At 45.3% G+C, this 17386-nt stretch overlaps 1 protein-coding gene across 3 annotated transcripts in view; it reads left to right on the top strand.

The window, feature by feature from the left end:
- LOC123772893 (uncharacterized) overlaps positions 1–17386 on the top strand; it is a 186816-nt gene that overhangs the window by 71962 nt on the left and 97468 nt on the right. For all 3 annotated transcript variants that reach the window (XM_069323232.1, XM_069323231.1, XM_069323230.1), the window contains exons 4-9: positions 2003–2102; positions 2665–2685; positions 8073–8202; positions 10254–10378; positions 12596–12789; positions 13451–13590. In XM_069323232.1, the coding sequence (XP_069179333.1) occupies positions 2003–2102; positions 2665–2685; positions 8073–8202; positions 10254–10378; positions 12596–12789; positions 13451–13590 (710 nt within the window). The remainder of the gene's footprint in view (positions 1–2002; positions 2103–2664; positions 2686–8072; positions 8203–10253; positions 10379–12595; positions 12790–13450; positions 13591–17386) is intronic.

The raw sequence follows: 17386 nt of genomic DNA, 5'->3' as shown, positions 1-17386 counted from the left end.
GCCCCCAGTGACTTAGTGCCGCCCCTAGTGACTTAGTGCCGCCCCTAGTGACTTAGTGCTACCCCTAGTGACTTAGTGCCGCCCCTAGTGACTTAGTGCCGCCCCTAGTGACTTAGTGCTACCCCTAGTGACTTAGTGCTACCCCTAGTGACTTAGTGCCGCCCCTAGTGACTTAGTGCCGCCCCTAGTGACTTAGTGTCGCCCCTAGTGACTTAGTGCTACCCCTAGTGACTTAGTGCCGCCCCTAGTGACTTAGTGCCGCCCCTAGTGACTTAGTGCCGCCCCTAGTGACTTAGTGCCGCCCCTAGTGACTTAGTGCTACCCCTAGTGACTTAGTGCCGCCCCTAGTGACTTAGTGCCGCCCCTAGTGACTTAGTGCCGCCCCCAGTGACTTAGTGCCGCCCCTAGTGACTTAGTGCCGCCCCTAGTGACTTAGTGCCGCCCCTAGTGACTTAGTGCCGCCCCTAGTGACTTAGTGCTACCCCTAGTGACTTAGTGCCGCCCCTAGTGACTTAGTGCCGCCCCTAGTGACTTAGTGCTACCCCTAGTGACTTAGTGTCGCCCCTAGGGACATATTGCCGCCCCTAGTGACTTAGTGCCGCCCCTAGTGACTTAGTGCCGCCCCTAGTGACTTAGTGTCGCCCCTAGGGACATATTGCCGCCCCTAGTGACTTAGTGCCGCCCCTAGAGACAGACTGAGGCACCAGTCGTGTACCGTTGTGGTCTTAGTGTAGAGGGCTGACTGAGACGAGGTAATTCCACATGCAAATCTCCTTCATATCATATGCATAGCGTCGAGAGACACTGTGGACGCTCAACAGGGAAAAAATACACCGCCAGGATATGTCATTTACATATTACTTAAGGAAACTGTTGTGGTTGTGGAGGGGCGGAGTGGGTGACGGGAGGGTGACGGGAGGGTGACGGAGTGGGTGACGGGAGGGTGACGGAGTGGGTGACGGAGTGGGTGACGGAGTGGGGTACTGACCTATCAGTTAGCTACCTATTAGTGTCTATAGGGAAGTGAGGTGTAGATCTTCATGCCCCCGGCTGCTGGTAGCCGTTATCTTGAGGTTATCTTGAGATGATTTCGGGGCATTAGTGTCCCCGCGGCCCGGTCCTCGACCAGGCCTCCACCCCCAGGAAGCAGCCCGCAACAGCTGACTAACACCCAGGTACCTATTTTACTGCTAGGTAACAGGGGCATAGGGTGAAAAAAACTCTGCCCATTGTTTCTCGCCGGCGCCGGGGATCGAACCCGGGACCACAGGATCTTTCAGTATAGTTGTGACTGGAGGTGGCTTCTACAACGTCTTCCCTTAGTGGCTTCCACGTGTTGACCTCTTTCCCAGGGAGCCGGTCGGCCGAGCGGACAGCACGCTGGACTTGTGATCCTGTGGTCCCGGGTTCGATCCCAGGCGCCGGCGAGAAACAATGGGCAGTTTCTTTCACCCTATGCCCTCTGTTACCTAGCAGTAAAATAGGTACCTGGGTGTTAGTCAGCTGTCACGGGCTGCTTCCTGGGGATGGAGGCCTGGTCGAGGACCGGGCCGCGGGGACACTAATGCCCCGAAATCATCTCAAGATAACCTCAAGATAACCTCCCCCCCCCCTCGTACAAGGTACCAGTAGTTCCTTATAATCCTTCGACTAATCTGTGACTCCAGCTTCCACTTGTATCTTGTCCTACTTTCTCTCAACTTAGAGACTGTCTTTGTCCATTTTCCCTATTACCCTCGGTATCTTGTACGTTGTTATCATATCTCCTCTATGTCTTCTGTCCTCCAAGGTTGTGAGATCCAGTTCCTTCAGCCTATCCTCATAACCCTATAATCTCTGGCACTAGTTACAAATCTCTGCACTTTTTTCAACTTTAGTTTTATATTTCACAAGGTTGGGACTCCAGGCAGGTGCTGCATATTCCATTTACTGGTCTAGCGAGAGCTGTTTAGGTGGTTTTGAGTCCTGATTTAGGTTTGTAAAGATGTGATCTCTCCCACAGGAGGTCAACAAGGTGAAAATGTGCGCCCCGCGACGGATGGCGCCGACGTGGTTCACACTAGTGGTATTGTGGTTCACGACGCCACTGGTCTTGGCCGCAGGTAAGTTGACCTCACTCTTGCTTCCCCCGAGTCTCGCTCCCAGCGACCACGGAGTCACTCCAGTCAAGGAACCATAGCTGCTATAGCAAGGTTCTTGCTAGAGGTGTTGATGCGGCGACCAGCGGGCGGGAGCCTTCTCGCTGTAGGTCTAAACACTTGACTACGAAGCTAAAGTTCACACAAGATGTTGACCAGACCACACACTAGAAGGTGAAGGGACGACGACGACGACATTTCGGTCCGTCCTGGACCATTCTCAAGTCGACTTGAGAATGGTCCAGGACGGACCAAAACGTCGTCGTCCCTTCACCTTCAAGTATGTGGTCTACTCAACAAGCTAAAGTTCACACAAGATGTTAAAAACTAAAAAAAAAAAAGCAAGAAATTATATTTTCACAATAGTGTAATTATATTCAAGAATTATTAACAAAAACATGCACGATGTTCATATTAAGTTAATACAATTTACATTTTTACTCAGATTTACAACTAATTATCATGAACTTTTCTCCCAATTGTGTTTACTCATAAAGTAATTTTTTCTCCCCATCTCCATCCTCAGTGGCTCCTTTGGATATAGAAGGTAATTACTAGAGAGGTTGCGGGTATGCTAGTGAGTATGCTGGTGTCTGTGTGAGCGGGTAGTGAGCCCTCTGGCGGTAAAGTGGCCTTAGAGTTCGTTTACAACACGATATAAACCCCTACGATTCTGTAGGGGGATTCAAATATCTTACAACACATAGGGTTGAGTGCCTCATCTAGCCTCCAAGTCCCATCTCATTCCCTCATTCTGACACTCATTCTCACCTCTCATACTCTCGCAGCTCGACACTCAGCCTTCTACTGCTAGTGAGGAAGGCACATTTAATCTGAGGTATGCAGGTTTGACCGAATTAAGACAGGTTTGAGTTTAGTAACTCAAATGTGTCGCCTTGACGTGGTGGGGGTATGACATGGCTCCCTGGGGATAGTGAGGGATGCCTCGGCCCTATCTACTATCCCTCTCCAGACGTTGTACGTGTTAAGATAGGGATCTCGCTTGGGTCAATTGAGGCCCGCTGAAGGGTCTTCCTTGACGGATGGTTTGGTGTTCAGGCTAGGCCGAGAGGGAGACCATCTTTTGAGTCTAAAACAGTGTGGCTTGGGGACCTAATTGTGCTCATTTGTAAGTGGTGGAATCCCTGCAAGCTTCAGAGCAGACCCACGTAGAAGACAGAAGAATGAAGACCCCTAGCTTCCCAGAAGAAAGAAGACTTCAGTTTCTTAGAAGAAAGAAGACTTCAGTTTCAAGTCGATTGAGAATCGACTTGAGAATGGTCCAAGACGGACCGAAACGTCGTCGTCCCTTCACCTTCTAGTGTGTGGTCTGGTCAACATACTTTAGCCACGTTATTGTGACTCATCGCCTGCAAATTGTCTTAAATGTTTCTTTGACATGTTCGTGTCTTGCATTTCACTTCTCCTCAGTTCTGCAACAGCTTCCAGGCTAGACTCCAACACCACTACTACGAGCTCCTTGTCTTCCAGTCCTCTGAGTTCTGAAACTAAAGGGTCTTCCTCGTGGGTCACTAATGTTTCCACCCTTCCTTCAGACGTCTCCTACCTGTCGTCTAAGTGACACCACTACATCTCCTCCCTCTTCAGTTCCCTCTGTGTGTGTCTTCCCTTCTCGTCTCTATCTTTCTTCTCAGCTCTTCCCTCTGTCTTTTTCTTCTCCGTTCGAGGACATGTCCAGCCTCCTACCAGCTGTTTTCCTGTTGTCCACTGTCGTTCTCTCTCTCATGCTGAGACTGTGAAGGCTGTTACATAGTTCGGTGGTACAGGCACGGCTGTATCTTAGTCACAAATGTAAATCTTGTTCGTATCCACTTTCTTCCCCAGTGGGTAAGAAGGTATCGGTTCATTCCCCGCTTCTTTCACACTTCGTAAGTTTCCTGCTATCTCAGTGGAGTCGACTGACGCGAACTATTGTGATTCCTATGGCTCTCTCTCTCTCTCTCTCTCTCTCTCTCTCTCTCTCTCTCTCTCTCTCTCTCTCTCTCTCTCTCTCTCTCTCTCTCTCTCTCTCTTTCTCTCTCTCTTTCTCTCTCTCTTTCTCTCTCTCTCTCTCTCTCTCTCTCTCTCTCTCTCTCTCTCTCTCTCTCTCTCTCTCTCTCTCTCTCTCTTTCTCTCTCTCTCTCTCTCTCTCTCTCTCTCTCTTCTCTCTTCTCTCTTCTCTCTTCTCTCTTCTCTCTCTCTCTCTCTCTCTCTCTCTCTCTCTCTCTCTCTCTCTCTCTCTCTCTGGGAGTTCTTCTACTGTCCAAGCCCGGCTCGAGGCCAGGCTTGACTTGTGAGAGTTTGGTCCACCAGGCTGTTGCTTGGAGCGGCCCGCAGGCCCACATACCCACCACAGCCCGGCCCGAGGCCAGGCTTGACTTGTGAGAGTTTGGTCCACCAGGCTGTTGCTTGGAGCGGCCCGCAGGCCCACATACCCACCACAGCCTGGTTGATCCGGCACTCCTTGGAGGAAACATGCTTGGCATACTTAGTAACATTTAGCGTGATGTGAATATGTGCGACACTGATAGTTCTACATAGCCTCTCCGGCTTGGGGACTTCATTTGATAACTGATCTTAGGAGGCAAGTTTGAGCTAAGGAATGCACACTTGAACTAGTGTGAAGCAGGTTTGAGATACGTGAAGCAAGGGGCTATTGGAGTCTAGACGAGATATAAACAGTTCCCACTTTACTGCCAGAGACTGGTTCATACGGTCCATCGTTTACTGGACCTCATGACCCAGGGACCGGTTCATGTGCTCCATCTCACATTAGCCACCTTGTATGGTAACGATACTTTCAATGGAATGTATGTGCGCTCTCAACATATGTAGAGTGATATGCATGTTCCAGCTTACACATACCTGTAGCTAGCCAGGACGGGCGGTACTCTAGGGTTGGAATGCTCTCAACAGTTTTAGCCAACCCGTTCTCGCACTTTCGTATAGTCAATATTGACTTATTAAATAAGTGCATATGTGACATACTAATTTAATGTGAATATTTTAGTTTACCTTGAAAAGCTTCATAGAAAACACCGACCTTACCTAACCTTCTTAGTATGTTAAGATAAGCATCCTATTGCTTCTTATTTACAATTATTACTTAACCTATTATAGGTATAGGTTAAGTTAACCTATTATAGGTATAGGTTAACCTATTATAGGTATAGGTTAACTTATTATAGGTATAGGTTAACCTATTATAGGTATAGGTTAAGTAATAATTGTAATTACGAAGCAATAAGATGCTTATCTTAACATACTAAGAAGGTTAGGTAAGGTCGGTGTTTTCTATGAAGCTTTTCAAGGTAAACTAAAATATTCACATTAAATTAGTATGTCACATATGCCCTTATTTAATAAGTCAATATTGACTGTACGAAAGTGCGAGAACGGGTTGGTTTAGCATAGTAGCCGACGTCCTCGGCTAACACTCTAGCATCCCCAGGTTCAATCCCCCGGGTAGACAACGAAGGTTAAACTTGTATCCTTTCACCAGATGCACCTGTTCACCTTGCATCATATTGATATCCGGAATTTCGGCAATTGATGTGAACTGCATCCTGGATATGCAGTAGGCCTAACTGCAGGCTTCCTGTCCCAGATAACGAGAATTATGACTTGTGGGTCTAGCCTGTTGTATTATGCTGTAGTGGTGACCAGTGGTGGTGGTGGAGGATGGTGGCCACCAGTGGTGGTGGTGGAGGGTGGTGGTAGCCACCAGTGGTGGTGGTGGAGGGTGGTGGTAGCCACCAGTGGTGGTGGTGGAGGGTGGTGGTGGAGGATGGTAGCCACCAGTGGTGGTGGAGGATGGTGGCCACCAGTGGTGGTGGAGGGTGGTGGTGGCCACCAGTGGTGGTGGAGGATGGTGGCCACCAGTGGTGGTGGAGGATGGTAGCCACCAGTGGTGGTGGAGGATGGTAGCCACCAGTGGTGGTGGAGGATGGTAGCCACCAGTGGTGGTGGAGGATGGTAGCCACCAGTGGTGGTGGAGGATGGTAGCCACCAGTGGTGGTGGAGGATGGTAGCCACCAGTGGTGGTGGAGGATGGTAGCCACCAGTGGTGGTGGAGGATGGTGGTGGCCACCAGTGGTGGTGGAGGATGGTGGCCACCAGTGGTGGTGGAGGATGGTAGCCACCAGTGGTGGTGGAGGATGGTAGCCACCAGTGGTGGTGGAGGATGGTAGCCACCAGTGGTGGTGGAGGATGGTAGCCACCAGTGGTGGTGGAGGATGGTGGCCACCAGTGGTGGTGGAGGGTGGTGGTGGCCACCAGTGGTGGTGGAGGATGGTGGCCACCAGTGGTGGTGGAGGATGGTAGCCACCAGTGGTGGTGGAGGATGGTAGCCACCAGTGGTGGTGGAGGATGGTAGCCACCAGTGGTGGTGGAGGATGGTAGCCACCAGTGGTGGTGGAGGATGGTAGCCACCAGTGGTGGTGGAGGATGGTAGCCACCAGTGGTGGTGGAGGATGGTGGTGGCCACCAGTGGTGGTGGAGGATGGTAGCCACCAGTGGTGGTGGAGGGTGGTGGTAGCCACCAGTGGTGGTGGAGGGTGGTGGTGGCCAGTGGTGGTGGTGGTGGAGGGTGGTGGTGGCCAGTGGTGGTGGTGGTGGAGGGTGGTGGCCACCAGTGGTGGTGGTGGTGGAGGGTGGTGGCCACCAGTGGTGGTGGAGGGTGGTGGTAGCCACCAGTGGTGGTGGTGGAGGGTGGTGGTAGCCACCAGTGGTGGTGGAGGGTGGTAGCCACCAGTGGTGGTGGTGGAGGGTGGTGGCCAGTGGTGGTGGATGGTGAATGTGTTTATTCAAGTCCTCCAAAGAACAGGTCACACCCTAGCCATGCTTCTTGCTTTCACTGTTATTCTTGATGTCATTCTAAAATGCTTGTAAAATATTTTAAAATCAATGCTTGTGTCTCAATACTTATTCAGGCCCTCTGTCTGTGCATTCTCCAGCAAGCATGAGGTCCAGTAATGTTTAGTGCACGCAGTACTCGTGTAGACTACTCAGTCTCCAGTCAACATCTGCATGTTTTTTGAACAGCTCCTGAGTATGTGTATTCTAAACTCTAGATTGGTCCTGTGATAGAGAAGGTGTAGAATGATTGGTCCTGTGATAGAGAAGGTGTAGAATGATTGGTCCTGTGGTGTTAGAGAAGCTATAGAATGATTGGTCCTGTGATAGAGAAGCTATAGAATGATTGGTCCTGTGGTGTTAGAGAAGCTATAGAATGATTGGTCCTGTGATAGAGAAGCTGTAGGATGATTGGTCCTGTGGTGTTAGAGAAGCTATAGAATGATTGGTCCTGTGATAGAGAAGCTATAGAATGGTCCTGTGATAGAGAAGCTATAGAATGGTCCTGTGATAGAAAAGCTATAGAATGGTCCTGTGATAGAGAAGCTATAGAATGGTCCTGTGATAGAGAAGCTATAGAATGGTCCTGTGATAGAGAAGCTATAGAATGGTCCTGTGATAGAGAAGCTATAGAATGGTCCTGTGATAGAGAAGCTATAAAATGATTGATCCTGTGATAGAGAAGCTATAGAATGATTGGTCCTGTGATAAAGCTATAGAATGGTTGGTCCTGTGATAGAGAAGCTATAAAATGATTGGTCCTGTGATAGAGAAGCTATAAAATGATTGGTCCTGTGATAGAGAAGCTATAGAATGATTGGTCCCGTGATAGAGAAGCTATAGAATGATTGGTCCCGTGATAGAGAAGCTATAGAATGATTGGTCCCGTGATAGAGAAGCTATAGAATGATTGGTCCTGTGATGTTAAAGAAGCTATAATGTGGTCGGTTGTGTAATGATAAGGAAGCTGAAGAATGATGAGTGTTGTGATGGTACAGAAGCTGAGATGAGGGAGGAGCCGTCACCCGTCATGAGGGCGATGAGGTGATGACACTAGCTTGACCAAGTTCTCTCCCGCAGTGACCATTCCACCGCTGCTGGAGGCCCAGCCCCCGAAGGAGGAGGTACTGTTTACTGTGAACCACGACCCGGACCAGGCACCGGAGCCCTTCACTCTACCGTGCCGCGCCGACGCACTCCCTGAGCCCAGGTCAGCACTACCAGTATATGTAAACATTAGTGTTGGCCAGACCACACACTAGAAGGTGAAGGGACGACGACGTTTCGGTCCGTCTTGGATCATCCTCAAATCGATTTGAGAATGGTCCAGGACGGACCGAAACGTCGTCGTCGTCGTCCCTTCACTTCCTAGTGTGTGGTTTGGTCAACATACTTCAGCCACGTTATTGTGACTCATCGGTTGCTTAATATACTGAACAATTTGGAGGATGTTCATCCTGACCAATTCTTCCAAAGGTCAGATGAAACAAGTACAAAGGGCAACAGCTTCCAGCTCAACAAGCCACACAGTACGACTGAAACCATTAGATTTTTTCACCTATAGGGTTATTAACCCATGGAACCGCCTACCAGTCGAAGTCGTAAAAAAATATGTATATATAATAAGCTATAAAATGATTGGTCCTGTGATAGAGAAACTGTAGAAGCTGTTTGTTTTTAGTTGCATATAGTCCTGGGGACCATTCAGGCTTGTTCGATCCCTTGGAAGGGATTTTTGACAAGCCGGCGGCTTCCTGTCCTTGCCGAGGCCACTAATGAGATGGTAGTCCTCAGGTACACTCTACTAAATGTACTCCCATGGTGTACATATTTTATTTAGACCATGGCCTCTTGTACAATCAACAGTGTTACTATATCATTAAATCTGATATATTGAAAGACTTCCAAACAATTGGTCCTAAATTTCCTAAACATATTAAAGAACAAAGAAGGATTTTTAAGCTACATCTTTCATGTCTCCATCCTGGCCTTGTGTGGCTGTAAACAGTAAATCTTTCATGTCTCCGTCCCTGCCTTGTGTGGCTGTAAACAGTAAATCGTCACATTTACAAATTCGTAAATTGAAACATGTATATATGAAATAGGAGATTGTAACTATGAAAAATATATATATATATGTCGTACCTAGTAGCCAGAACGCACTTCTCAGCCTACTATGCAAGGCCCGATTTGCCTAATAAGCCAAGTTTTCCTGAATTAATATATTTTCTCTAATTTTTTTCTTATGAAATGATAAAGCTACCCATTTCATTATGTATGAGGTAAAATTTTTTTTATTGGAGTTAAAATTAACGTAGATATATGACCGAACCTAACCAACCCTACCTAACCTAACCTAACCTACCTTTATAGATTAGGTTAGGTTAGGTAGCCGAAAAAGTTAGGTTAGGTTAGGTTAGGTAGTCGAATAACAATTATTTCATGAAAACTTGGCATATTAGGCAAATCGGGCCTTGCATAGTAGGCTGAGAAGTGCGTTCTGGCTACTAGGTACGACATATATATATATATATATATATATATATATATATATATATATATATATATATATATATATATATATATATAAAGCTTCAGCCTACAGTTTAAACCTATAGACTTGTGTATGATCCCTTGACTTATGTGACAGCGACTGAGCAGCGCCTCACTCTTAATAAAACCCTAACTGATTAGGTAAACTTGGTAATTAACCTAATCAGTTAGGGTTTTATTAGTTATCATTTATTACATTAGAGAATTAGAGTTTTATTAGAGATTAGAGTTTACCTAAACTCTAATCTCTAATAAAACTCTAATTCTCTAATGTAATAACAACTAATAAAACCCTAACTGATTAGGTTAGGGTTTATTAGAGTTATTATTTATTACATCAGAGAATTAGAATTTAATTAGAGTTTTATTAGAGACTAGAGTTTACGGGAGGACGAGAGCCGGTCGGCCGAGCGGACAGCACACTGGACTTATGATCCTGTGGTCCTGGGTTCGATCCCAGGCGCCGGCGAGAAACAATGGGCAGAGTTTCTTTCACCCTATGCCCCTGTTACCTAGCAGTAAAATAGGTACCTGGGTGTTAGTCAGCTGTCACGGGCTGCTTCCTGGGGGTGGAGGCCTGGTCGAGGACCGGGCCGCGGGGACACTAAAAAGCCCCGAAATCACCTCAAGAAGAAGATCTTATGGAGATTAGGTAAACTTGGTCATTGTAAATTGTCTATAAAGATGTTAATAATATTGCTTTTGCAGTTACTACTGGTTGAAAGATGGAGATAAGTTGGATCTTCAAGACGGTGAGGAAGAGAGAGGTCGAGTAGAGATGATTGAAGGAGAAGGCAGCTTAATCTTCCACGACCCGCGCCCTGAAGACGAAGGTATCGTATCAACCTCATCAAACTACCCTAAATTGGCTTGTTAGTATTTAATGAATGTAGAATAATTCTGGTTTAGCTGCGTCTCTTAAGAACCCATCCAAGTGGTTGGGTACTATTCCTTTCCCCCGTCTTATCTTAAATGGTTATCCTGATATCTTCTAAGTGCTATATAGTCGTAATGGGTGGCTCTTTTCCTTGCTAATTGGCTCCCTTCCTCTTATCAACCTATCCATGCCTTGTACGGCTGCATTTTAAATTCGTAAATTGAAATTTGTATATCTGATGTAGTAAATTGTAATCTCATGAAATATATATATATATATATATATATATATATATATATATATATATATATATATATATATATATATATATATATATATATATATATATAATCTAACACGAATTTTCTCAATATTTCTTACGTTTTTCTTCACTGTCGGTGGTAATAAAAATAAAAATTGTCCTATTTATATATATATATATATATATATATATATATATATATATATATATATATATATATATATATATATATATGTTGTACCTAGTAGCCAGAACGTCGTACTCGGCCTGCTATGCAAGGCCTGATTTGCCTAATAAGCCAAGTTTTCCTGAATTAATATATTTTCGCAAATTTTTTTCTTATGAAATGATTTAGCTACCCATTTCATTATGTATGAGGTCAATTTTTTTTTATTGGAGTCAAAATTAACGTGGATATATGACCGAACCTAACAAACCCTACCTAACCTAACCTAACCTAACTTTATAGGTTAGGTTAGGTAGCCGAAAAAGTTAGGTTAGGTTAGGTTAGGTAGGTTAGGTAGTCGAAAAACAATTAATTCATGAAAACTTGGCTTATTAGGCAAATCGGGCCTTGCATAGTAGGTTGACAAGTGCGTTCTGGCTACTAGGTAGCCATATATATATATATATATATATATATATATATATATATATATGTCGTACCTAGTAGCCAGAATGCACTTCTCGGCCTACTATTCAAGGCCCGATTTGCCTAATAAGCCAAGTTTTCCTGAATTAATATATTTTCTCTATTTTTTTTCTTATGAATTGATAAAGCTACCTATTTTATTATGTATAAGGTCAATTTTTTTTTTAGGAGTTAAAATTAACGTAGATATATGACCGAACCTAACCAACCCTACCTAACCTAACCTATCTTTATAAGTTAGGTTCGGTTAGGTAACCGAAAAAGTTAGGTTAGGTTAGGTTAGGTAGGTTAGGTAGTCGAAAAACAATTAATTCATGAAAACTTGGCTTATTATGCAAATCGGGCCTTGCATAGTAGGCTGAGAAGTGCGTTCTGGCTACTAGGTACGACATATATATATATATATATATATATATATATATATATATATATATATATATATATATATATATATATATATATATATATATATATATGTATATATATATATATATATATATATAATGGGCTTTAGTTTACAGTTTCGACCTATTGTGCATTAGTCACTGTCCTGTGGCACTGAATACGAGCATCACTGTAATAAGACCTAATTGGATAACTCATTAGGATGACTTGTATGAACAAATCCACAAGGGCCGTGACGAGGATTCGAACCTGCGTCCGGGAGCATCCCAAGCGACCAGTCTATAGGTTTAAACTATAGGCTGAAGCTTATATATATATATATTTCATAGTTACAATCTCCTATTTCGAATCCTCGTCACGGCCCTTGTGGATTTGTTCATTTGATGCATCACGTTAGTGTGATCTGTGTGTGTGATGAATGTGTCAAGCTGAGCCGGTCGGCCGAGCGGACAGCACGCGGGACTTGTGATCCTGTGGACCTGGGTTCGATCCCAGGCACCGGCGAGAAACAATGGGCAGAGTTTCTTTCACCCTATGCCCCTGTTACCTAGCAGTAAAATAGGTACCTGGGTGTTAGTCAGCTGTCACGGGCTGCTTCCTGGGGGTGGAGACCTGGTCGAGGACCGGGCCGCGGGGACACTAAAAGCTCCGAAATCATCTCAAGATAACCTCAAGATAGCTTGTACACGTGATTCGTGTTGCCCGAAACGCATTGCGTAATAGTGGCTTTAGGCCTTGTATGTACTAGCTCTATCTATATATCAATCCATTAATGTGACATCACTTGTATGTATGTACCTTACCTGAATAAACATATTTATTTATTTATTCATTGTTCCATCTCCCTGGTGCAGGAAGCTACCAGTGTATAGCTGAGAACTCTGTCGGCGTGGCGCACAGCGAAGTGGCCACCGTCAGGCGCTCCGTTATGGGTAACTTTCCCAAAGCTGAGCCGCGGGTAGTCACTGCTACCTTGGGACAGTCGCTTAGTCTACCCTGCACCCCTCCAGACGGGTACCCGGAGCCCTCAGTCCACTGGGTAATCCAGGTGAGTACCTTCCACGAGGCCAACAGTCTACTGGGTAATCCAGGTGAGTACCTTCCACGAGGCCAACAGTCTACTGGGTAATCCAGGGGTCAGATTCACGAAAGCACTTACGCAAGCACTTACGAACCTGGGGCCAGATTCACGAAAGTACTTATGCAAGCACTTACGAACCTGGGGCCAGATTCACGAAAGCACTTACGCAAGCACTTACGAACCTGGGGCCAGATTCACGAAAGCACTTACGCAAGTACTTACGAACCTGGGGCCAGATTTACGAAAGCACTTACGAACCTGGGGCCAGATTCACGAAAGCACTTACGAACCTGAGGCCAGATTCACGAAAGCACTTATGCAAGCACTTACGAACGTGTACACCTTTCCTCAATCTTTGACGGCTTTGGTTACATTTATTAAACAGTTTACAAGCATGAAAACTTGCCAATCAACTGTTGTTATTGTTGTAAACAGCCTCCTGGTGCTTCGGAGCTCATTAACTGTTTAATAATTGTAAACAAAGCCGCCAAAAATTGAGAAAAGATGTACAGGTTCGTGAATCTGGCATCAGGTCAGTACCTTTCACAAGGCCAACAGTCCATTACTTATTCCCACTGCGATGCTGACATATTTTCTTGAGAAACTATATCCATGACCCTTTTTCCAGACGTCTGACGGAGGTCTGCGAAGTCTGAACTCTCCGCGTTTGACGGTGGACGAGCAGGGGACGCTATGGTTCAGTTACGTCACTCCGGAAGATGCCTCCGAGGACACCCTCTACGCCTGTGCTGCTTCCTCCGCCACCAGGTGCTCTCTCTCTCCAACACTCACACACACACACTCACACACTCTCCTCATAGCGAGGATGAGGGAGGTGTCATTCCTCACGTTCTGATTTGCTGACCATCTGTTTATGAGTTATGAGTTATGAACCTATATTTGATTAGTTTCCTTATATGCTTCTGTTAATTTAACACTGAAGGCAATTATATATTATGAGTTTTAAGAATAATATGATCATATGAAAGACAATCTTAATCAAATAATAAGGAACAGTTGATTGGATTAGATGGATTGGGAGGAGGTAGAGCTTGCCTCTGTTGGGATCTCTTGGTCTGTTGTGGCTGTGAAGATACAACGGCTGTTTCAACGGGTGTCGGTACACTGCGTTAGTGAGGCGGGAAGAGTGTAAAACTCTGATGCTATAAACACAATATATATGAAGTAGAATATGAAACTCCTCTTCCATGACTTCCTTAAGGCGTGTCTGGTATGGCTCTTGGTAGGCGATGAGTCACAATAACGTGGCTAAAGTATGGTCCAGGATGGACTGAAACGTCGTCGTCCCTTCACCTTCTAGTGTGTGATCCTGGGGCCAGATTCACGAAAGCACTTAAGTAAGGACTTACAAACCTGTACATCTTTTCTCAATCTTTGGCGGCTTTGTTTACAATTATTAAACAGTTAATGAGCTCCGAAGCACCAGGAGGCTGTTTATAACAATAATAACAGTTGATTGGCAAGTTTTCATGCTTGTAAACTGTTTAATAAATGTAACCAAAGCCGTCAAAGATTGAGGAAAGATGTACACGTTCGTAAGTGCTTGCGTAAGTGCTTTCGTGAATCTGGCCCCTGGTCAACATGGCCCTTGGTACCTGTCCTCAGGCCAGGCTTGTTAAAGCGCCGGCCGCGGCCCGGATGTATTCAACAGTTTTAACATACTCTATATTAAAACTTGGTTTGTTCTCAAAAATGTTAATTTTATTATACACTAAATGTTTATGTAAAGTTAGGCGTAGGTTAGGTTAGGTTAAGTGTTTAGCTTCCGTTGGCGATTACTCGTGTTTGAAGTATGTGGGTGAAGCATTTACAGCAACCCGTCCTCGACTCAAGTCCATTCCATCCAGCGGTCGACCCCACAGACGCATTCATAAATTTTAACATGCTGTTCCTTCAAAACGGGAATTTTCTCAAGTATAAATTAATATTATAATATATTAGCATATTGTGTATATATAGGCATAGGTTAGGTTAGGTGTTTAGGTTCTGTTGGTGATTATTTGTATTTGTAGTACGTGGGTGAAGCATTTATAGCGTTGTGGTTCGAACAAAATTCGTCAGTGAAGCACTTGTTCCGGATATGTTCGACCGTCAGCAGTTGAGAGTCGTGTGTAAACCGCTTTTCAGGGTTTGAAAACAGGGGGTTTGGCGGGTGCACGGAATCACTTTTGGATCTCTGTTTGGAGGACGGACTGGGCCAGTACAGACCCCGGGGTAGTTCAGTCAGCGCCGGGTGAACATGAACTATATATTTCTGTGTTACCTCCGTTGACATCGTACACGCAGGGAACACTTAGCAGGTAACGATGGCACTTGTGTATAGTATGAGCACTTGGAGTCACGTGACGGTAGGAAACACTGTTGTCAATCGTCGATATAACATTTTTGTGTCTACTCTCCGACCTGAGTAGACCTAAGTTTCAATAACACGAGGCCTTATTGTGATAGAGGCCCGGTTCCACTACCTCGTTACTCATAAAATGTTGACCTGCGGTAGAGCGAGTTTGGGAAGACCGTAGAGGTAAGGTCATGACCTTAGTATTTAGAAGAGATAGTTAATTGACGACTATAGCTATCTAGGCGGTTAGCGTGAGTCCCAGCGGTAACTGGCTGATTGCACAGTTTCCATGAAACAATGTTTCTTGAAGACATGAAGATACTGAGAGGTCGAACCACGGGTATGAGATTGAACCACGGGTATGAGATTGAACCACGGGTATGAGATTGAACCACGGGTATGAGATTGAACCACGGGTATGAGATTGAACCACGGGTATGAGATTGAACCTACGGGTATGAGATTGAACCTACGGGTATGAGATTGAACCTACGGGTATGAGATTGAACCTACGGGTATGAGATTGAACCTACGGGTATGAGATTGAACCTACGGGTATGAGATTGAACCTACGGGTATGAGATTGAACCTACGGGTATGAGATTGAACCTACGGGTATGAGATTGAACCTACGGGTATGAGATTGAACCTACGGGTATGAGATTGAACCTACGGGTATGAGATTGAACCTACGGGTATGAGATTGAACCTACGGGTATGAGATTGAACCTACGGGTATGAGATTGAACCTACGGGTATGAGATTGAACCTACGGGTATGAGATTGAACCTACGGGTATGAGATTGAACCTACGGGTATGAGATTGAACCTACGGGTATGAGATTGAACCTACGGGTATGAGATTGAACCTACGGGTATGAGATTGAACCTACGGGTATGAGATTGAACCTACGGGTATGAGATTGAACCTACGGGTATGAGATTGAACCTACGGGTATGAGATTGAACCTACGGGTATGAGATTGAACCTACGGGTATGAGATTGAACCTACGGGTATGAGATTGAACCTACGGGTATGAGATTGAACCTACGGGTATGAGATTGAACCTACGGGTATGAGATTGAACCTACGGGTATGAGATTGAACCTACGGGTATGAGATTGAACCTACGGGTATGAGATTGAACCTACGGGTATGAGATTGAACCACGGGTATGAGATTGAACCACGGGTATGAGATTGAACCACGGGTATGAGATTGAACCACGGGTATGAGATTGAACCACGGGTATGAGATTGAACCACGGGTATGAGATTGAACCTACGGGTATGAGATTGAACCTACGGGTATGAGATTGAACCTACGGGTATGAGATTGAACCACGGGTATGAGATTGAACCACGGGTATGAGATTGAACCACGGGTATGAGATTGAACCACGGGTATGAGATTGAACCACGGGTATGAGATTGAACCACGGGTATGAGATTGAACCTACGGGTATGAGATTGAACCTACGGGTATGAGATTGAACCTACGGGTATGAGATTGAACCTACGGGTATGAGATTGAACCACGGGTATGAGATTGAACCACGGGTATGAGATTGAACCACGGGTATGAGATTGAACCACGGGTATGAGATTGAACCACGGGTATGAGATTGAACCTACGGGTATGAGATTGAACCTACGGGTATGAGATTGAACCTACGGGTATGAGATTGAACCTACGGGTATGAGATTGAACCTACGGGTATGAGATTGAACCTACGGGTATGAGATTGAACCTACGGGTATGAGATTGAACCTACGGGTATGAGATTGAACCTACGGGTATGAGATTGAACCTACGGGTATGAGATTGAACCTACGGGTATGAGATTGAACCTACGGGTATGAGATTGAACCTACGGGTATGAGATTGAACCTACGGGTATGAGATTGAACCTACGGGTATGAGATTGAACCACGGGTATCGGGCTGAACCACGGGTATCGGGCTGAACCACGGATATCGGGCTGAACCACGGATATCGGGCTGAACCACGGATATCAGGATGAACCACTGATAAGGCTAATTTGATAGTGAGGAGCTCTACAAACAAATTTATTGAAATACAAGCAGAATGGTGTACTCTTAATCTGTTTTAATGAAGCGAAAGGTAGGTAGGTAGTCTGTGTGTGTGTACTCACCTATATGTACTCACCTATATGTGCTTGCAGGATCGAGCATTGACTCTT

The sequence above is a fragment of the Procambarus clarkii genome, chromosome 12 (assembly GCF_040958095.1).
Source record: "Procambarus clarkii isolate CNS0578487 chromosome 12, FALCON_Pclarkii_2.0, whole genome shotgun sequence".
Classification (NCBI taxonomy): Eukaryota; Metazoa; Arthropoda; class Malacostraca; order Decapoda; family Cambaridae; genus Procambarus; species Procambarus clarkii.
Note: the sequence above shows the minus strand (reverse complement) of the source record. Positions and strands in the feature narration are given on the sequence as shown.